This window comes from Mustelus asterias, chromosome 16 (assembly GCF_964213995.1).
Source record: "Mustelus asterias chromosome 16, sMusAst1.hap1.1, whole genome shotgun sequence".
NCBI classification, from domain to species: domain Eukaryota; kingdom Metazoa; phylum Chordata; class Chondrichthyes; order Carcharhiniformes; family Triakidae; genus Mustelus; species Mustelus asterias.
Window position 1 is genome coordinate 54,738,704 of NC_135816.1, and position 6,796 is coordinate 54,745,499.

General features: G+C 41.4%; 1 protein-coding gene across 1 annotated transcript; it reads right to left on the minus strand.

The window, feature by feature from the left end:
- Positions 1-3,911: 3,911 nt before the first annotated feature.
- Positions 3,912-6,424, minus strand: msx2b (muscle segment homeobox 2b). Its single transcript, XM_078231616.1, has 2 exons — positions 5,163-6,424; positions 3,912-4,522 (listed from the first exon to the last, which is right to left on the minus strand). Exons 1-2 carry the CDS (start codon positions 5,539-5,541, stop codon positions 4,098-4,100), a joined length of 804 nt encoding a protein of 267 aa, XP_078087742.1. The 5' UTR covers positions 5,542-6,424; the 3' UTR covers positions 3,912-4,097.
- Positions 6,425-6,796: the final 372 nt, after the last annotated feature.

The following is a 6,796-nucleotide window of genomic DNA, read 5'->3' on the forward strand; positions in this document are numbered from 1 at the left end:
TGCGAACCCTTCTCGCAATGCATGTGCTGCTGGCCTCAATGTTGCTGCACATACTAATACGCACATGTATACACATGTTTATCGCACACATTGATTCCCCTACCTCAGAGAAGCTTAGCAGTTCACAGAGTGAGAAAGACACAACAGCTCGCAATTTTCTCCAACACTTGAAGTTTATCCTTTTGCATTTCATTTATATTTTGTAAGTAGTTTGAGTGCAGCTTAGTTTTCGGAAAGATGTTGTGAAACATTATTTTACTTTTTTGGGGGGGGGGGATTGAAATCAGACGGTGAAATTTCTTATACGGCAAGTATAGGAAACAAAAAATAAAGAATTTGTAACCTGGAGAATTAACAGATGCTGAGTATCAAGTCACTAAAGCCACGCAGCATGGAAACAGTGAACTTTTAAAGTGAACTTCTTGGGATTTGAAATAGCAGGCAGTGGAATTATGAGGTTTGACTATATCATTAATAGGATGCTGAAAATTAAAATGTGGGGAAATACGATTGACCATAATGTTTAGCTAAATGCGATGGATATAATTTATATGATACTCTTGCACTGTCATTATGGCAGATATGTATCAAACAGGAAGCAAGGTGACAAGGGTAATTAAGAACAATCTCAGTGGGGAACTCCCTTTAAATGTTCTGATGAGAATCCGGCGCCAGAGAGAGCTCCAACGCGAAATCTGCATTGCAAAATCAGTATAATTCAATCATTATTTCTCAAGCAATGTCTCATGAATTAAGCAATCAAGCACTGATTAACAGATCTTGCGGGTAAACAAACCGGCGGAGTATAGAGTTGCAGTGCGTGATTGATACTGAGTGACATTTCCAAGCGCAAATATTCTTCTTCTAATAGACGGAGACGTTTCATGGGCGGGGGTGGTGGAGAGAGGAAGAGTCAAGCTCTACTGAGGGATCAGCTCGGTTTCGCCAGACAAGCTCATCTCAGCTGGAAAGTACATTTATTAGAATTGAAAACTGCATTAGATTGATGTATCTGAACGTTGATACCACAGAGGGGGCGATGATAAATCTGCTCCCCACACCCCCACCCACCCACATCTCCTTTACTGGGATGTACATGAAACCGCCATATACAATCAGACATAACGAAAGGACATTGTTTAATTTGATTAAACCTTTGTAATTGTTTCGTCTCGGCGGTATTTTGGTGGAAAGCTGTATTATAATACACACCGCATTTAAACCTTTGGTGTAGTGACTCCTCTCCGCAATCAGCCTTGATGGTTGTAAGGTTCGACGCAGTTGGTCGTAGATGCAGAAAAGCCTAACGCATTGATAAATAGTTTGCCAATAAGCTGCACGGCTCGGATTGGGATTCCACTAGGTGCACATGACTTAATGTGGAACAAATGAAATGTATTTTACAGTGCCTGTTACAGTGTAACTATAAAGGGACTAAAGAAAATGCACCCGCAGTACTTTGCTCATTTTTCAAGACTATACAGGCTGGCGAGAGTCCCGAAAGAACATGCAAGGATTGTCAGCCGCCTCACTGTCTGTGTGGTGTATGTTTAATCATTGAGTGTCGCTAACGTGACTTCTTCCCCCTCCCCTTGTAAGCTTTTCCAGTTCGATTCCTCGGAGCCACCTAATCCTCAAACTTGTTGTCATTACTTATTTATTGATTGCTTGGTATTTGGGTGTAATTGAGCAAGGCGGCTCTAGCCTGAGGGGGGACCGGCGCTAGATGAGCAATTAAATCAGATTAAGGCAGTCTTTAAAGAGGCGGCTGGCGTGATTGATAACCGCGAACACATTCTTAAATAGAACTGCTACATCAAAAGGAACGCTTAGACACAAGGCTCTAGGAGAGTTCCACCAGCATGAACCAAATCATATATAAAAAACTTCGGCAGGAGTTTGCCTCTAAATACCTTCCGCCCTATCGTCTTTTAATATTAAAAATCCACAGGAGTGGCAGACACTGTATTAATTAGTGCATCCACCCGTGAAAACTGGGTTTAAACCAGCATTCTCTTTCCTTGTGTTTGCCCAGTCTCAGTAATTAAACATTCTTAATTGGTGCGTTGCCTGTGGAAATTGTGCAAAGTTAAAATAATGCTTTTCATATTACACAGTAATTACAGAGTAAGGGCCCTTTTAAAGCAATAGACAAAATCAAAGAAAGTATAAAAAGGCCTTTCAAGAGTTACAGGAACCTAATAAAGTATGTCTGTATGGTGCTCTACTTTGCCCCCAGCTACAGCCACAGTGGAGCCAAAGCAATCAGCTTGAATAAAATAATAGCATTCCTTCTCTCATGCAATTCCACGCTCCCAGTGCAAACTAAAATTATATTCTCAATTTTCTAAATTATGAGGTGTGACTTCAAAGGTAATCCACTCCATTGACAGATGGTACTGGGTACTGTTTACATCATTTTGCAAAACATATTTCCTTATTAGTTTACCAAAGAGCTTTGATGTTTGAAAAATTATAATTATCACAACAAACACTGTTCTGCGTTATGGCCCAAATCATTTTGATCTTTAATTATTTCTAGAAAATTCTCAAGTTGAAGTTCCGATTTAGAAACTTTCATAGCTATACTCACACGGTGTTCATATGAACCTTCATTTCCACCCCCCCCCCAACCAGGTATGTTCCTCGCTCTTGTGCATTCTGTACAGTTGTCTCTACTGCTGTGTTAAAATTCTGTTGTCACATAAATAGATAAACACGTTAAAATATTGAATTATATATTTGCGTAAATCGTTGTGCACCTTGAAATTATACAGCAAAAACTATTTGATGGAACGGTGCTGATGTAAAGGGCAATGTATCATTTGGCGTTGAATTTCATTGACTTTTGATCTAGCATATAAACTGTATTGATAGTCCCCATAAAACTATAATACAATCGCCCATTATAATGCAGTAGAAACTCCAAAGTAAAGGCCCGAATATGCCACTTAACTAGATGTATTAATTATTTGCAGTTGCACTACAGTATGTTAACATCTGACCTCAATAATGAAAAAAAAACTAGTGGATCGTCCGTCCCACTATTGTGTGATTAATAGACTGAGAAAAGAAGTGTGATCAATGTTGAACTAACAGACAGGGCGGAAAAGGTCCCATGTGGCAGAAACAGTTGGAATCCTCCTGGTGTTTAGAAACGTGTTACATATACTTTAAGTTAAAATACATGGTAAATGAACTCGATGTTAAATGATTATTTTTTTCAGCTCCATATTTACTTCGACTATCGTATTCGAGCTAAGGTTGTGCGGGTTAGAATTACAAGTTCCAGAGTACTATACACGTCCACATGCTGTATGGAAAGAGTATCCAAGATGTGATCTCATCAGGTTTTCATTATGTTAACTACCTGTTTCATTAATCTAGCCAGATTCAACTAACATTTGAATCAAGTCAGCGTTCAATTGGTAAACCCTTCTGCACTATATCATATTGAAACATGGCTGTCAAGTCGGGGAAATTACATTATTTTCAACTTGACAACAGCTAATATATAAAATGTTGTTTCTTTAGCTGGTCACGCAAGAAAACTGACAAGAATTTTGTCAAAAGAGTTTTTGAGGGGAAGCACTAGCGTGGGATTGGAAAAGTAGAAGACCTTAAATATTTAGTAAAGTCGACTCCTAGACTATATTTCGGCATAGAATTCTGGACAATTCTCATGTTTTCTGTTAACCATGTTGCAACGAGTTAGGCACCTCCAATGGCTTTTACCTTGAAACAGTTTGGTCTCCACTCCAGTTAGGTAAGCTTAACTGCATTTCGGCTTTCCGACAAATAAGGTCTGAATACGCTCATCCCAGTACGTGTTTGTTTTCAGATCAGTTGCAGTTATATTTATTTTCGGTATCGGGGTTTAATAATGAAAACTAGATGGACCAGTATAACGTAGTATTCAACAATTACTTTAATTTATTCACAAATATAAGGTATAAGAAATAATAAATCTCCATATATATATAAAATAGTACATAATATCCCTTTCAAAGGGACAGCGATCAAAACAATGTTAAAAGCGCTGGCATCGTTTCAAATATATTTGAAAGTTTCGAGTCTTCTAGAATTGTTTGTTTTTTTCAAGATAAATGATACATGCTGTATCCGATAGGAGTGGCATAAAGTCCTACAGGGGGGACTGGGAGCACAGGTCTATGGAAAGGATAAGTATGTCCATAAAGTGAAGCTCCGTGCATTGGAGAATTCATGGGAAAAGTCAGACTCAACCCCGGGGGTAGCATGGGCTTCGCTGCCATTTTGAACTTTTCCAGTTCGGCTTCTTGCAGTCTCTTTGCTTTGGCCCTGCGGTTTTGAAACCAGATTTTAACCTGGGTTTCTGTGAGGTTGAGGGAGCTGGAGAACTCGGCTCTCTCGGCGATGGACAGGTACTGTTTCTGCCGGAATTTGCGCTCCAGGGCCAGGAGCTGAGAGGTGGTGAAGGGCGTCCGGGGCTTCCTGTTGGTTTTGTGCTTTCTCAGAGTGCAAGAAGTGGGGCTCAAATGTCCTAGTAAAAACGAATGAAGGACTGATCAATATTTTATGTCCACAGTGGAATTTATAAATGGATAACATACTTTCTTTAATCAAAAAAACCATCAACAGTAATCATCCTAAACTTTCCACCCGCAATAGACCTTTTAAATCGTTCACAATTATTCACGTAATCATGATAGAATTGAACACATCTATGGCTTGCTTAATTAAATACATTCTACCATTTTGACAGCTATCCCACCAAAGCAATGTTAAATCTCAGTCAACACTCTTATTCACAGCACTGCCCATGTAGAGAGTATTTTGAACGAATCGTCCACATCAGTTAGCATTGCCTATCCCGTTGACTTCAATGTTTAATTGGCTGTCAACGCGTTCAGTTGCAGCAGTCGGCAGCCTGAGCATTTTGAAAGTTTAAATTATTAAAGAATTGGTGCTCATGGCATATCAGCCGAGTTCGGCAGTCAAGATTTCTAGAATTCTAAATCAGTTAAGTTATCGCGCTGTTATCTCGACTGGGAGAGTGAAGGGAGTTTACCCCCGATGTCTAAAACATCACACACACACACTTGGGAAGCAGTTCTATAGTGAATGGATGTACACACGGCACTGGATCAATGAGACGCATAAAAGCTTGGAAACAAACTCACTATTTGGAGGCGGCGAGTAGGCTGAATTTTTGACCCAGGGCACACAGTCTTCCTCCTTGCAGTTTTCAGACTTCACGGGCGAATCGTCGTAAGTTTTTGTAAAACCCGGTTGCAGCGGGCAGGACGAGTCGAGGGGGCTCTGCGATTCCCTGACCACCGATTTGGGGGGCAGACTTTGCGAGGTGCTGCCGCCTGCTCCGTCCGAAGGAGGCAAAGAGCCTCGGTGGGGCTTGCGATCGGACATCAAGGCTTCCACGCTGAAGGGGAGGCTGGACACATGGACTTTGTGGTCGCTCAGAGCAGTTTCAGCAGCTCTTTGGAGCTCTGGGTCAGAGACGCTGTTATCCTTCACTGTTAAGCCTTGTGGCGAAGACATCATGATGAACGATAAAAAGGCATACACACTCAAAAGAAAACACACACACACACACACAAGTTACAACCCTGGAGAAAGTGATCCCTTACCAAAGCGAGCAACTTCTACAACTAAAGGGTCAGAGTGGCATTGGAACTGTAGTAAAGGTTGCAAAAACTTTACAAGGGGGCGAAACTTTTAGCCAATCAGAGACGTCTGGCCGGGTGGTGCTGCAGGGGATTGGCTGGTTGAAGTGCCAATAGCAGTAAATGATCGTTTTAAAGAAATTAGTCCCTTAATCAGATGGGCCACTCGCTGCGATGGGTTAGTGATAACTGCGGGGCTCTAATCTCACTGTAAACATGCAGCTAATTAAGTGAAAAGAGAAGACAGCCCTCACTTCCCCCCACCACCGACACACACACACAAAACAGAAGATAGGCAGAGAGAGAGAAAAAGAAGTACCCCAGCAAAAAAAAAGTGAAATAATAAAAAAAGCAATAAATGTGGGGAAGGGATGGATGTAAATACTTGGTCCTTTGTGCCTGAAGCCACCTGTTCTGAGAACTGTCTGCCTTTGCTAATTGCGTGGATAAACAGTCTGTCACGATTAGTCAGCAGGGTGAAAAGGCAGACAAGTGAGGTTGTTTGTAGGCGCCAGGATCGGCGACATCAAAGGCGATCTCCCTGGGGAACGCGGTGGAAAGTTTGGCCGGCTCCAAGGAGCGACCCGCCCCCGCCGAACACGCCCCAACCCCCGGGCAGAGCTGAATCCAGAGCCCGGCCCCAGCTTTGAAATCAAGGATGGGCAAAAAATAAAGAAAGCGAGCAAGAAAGAGAGAGAAAAAGAACACAGCGTAACCGCTTGTAAAACACCAGCTTGCCAGTAGGGTTTAAACTGAACATCCTGTATGTAAAAAAAAATTGCATGCCGTTAAATGCATTCCGATACAGCGTTTATTAGTACAGTAAAGCGAACTAATAGCAACATGTCATACATTTTCAAAAAGAACGTCAATTATTTAACAGCACCCAGTAAAGGCTGCAGGAAATCACAGCTTAGGGAAAGGAAATGTACATTCACAATTAGTTCGAACTGGTATGAGAGGGGGGACATTGCACAATTAATTCGTAAGACAGAAAGCTACAATGCAGAACAAGATCAAATGTTACTCTTCCTGTTAACATTTTACAAAATAAAGATAAAGTTAGCCTCTGACACATTGAAAGCTGCGAGGTGGCATGAACTAGACTTGTTCTAAGCGAGCCCTGGTGTAGT

What these genes read in the sequence shown, in the direction of transcription:
- msx2b (XM_078231616.1), bottom strand. Translation starts at nt 5,541, where the DNA reads ATGATGTCTTCGCCACAAGGCTTAACAGTGAAGGATAACAGCGTCTCT. An exon ending in CTACTCGCCGCCTCCAAATA is followed by an intron (nt 4,523 to 5,162) that starts GTGAGTTTGTTT and finishes CGTTTTTACTAG; the next exon opens with GACATTTGAGCCCCACTTCT.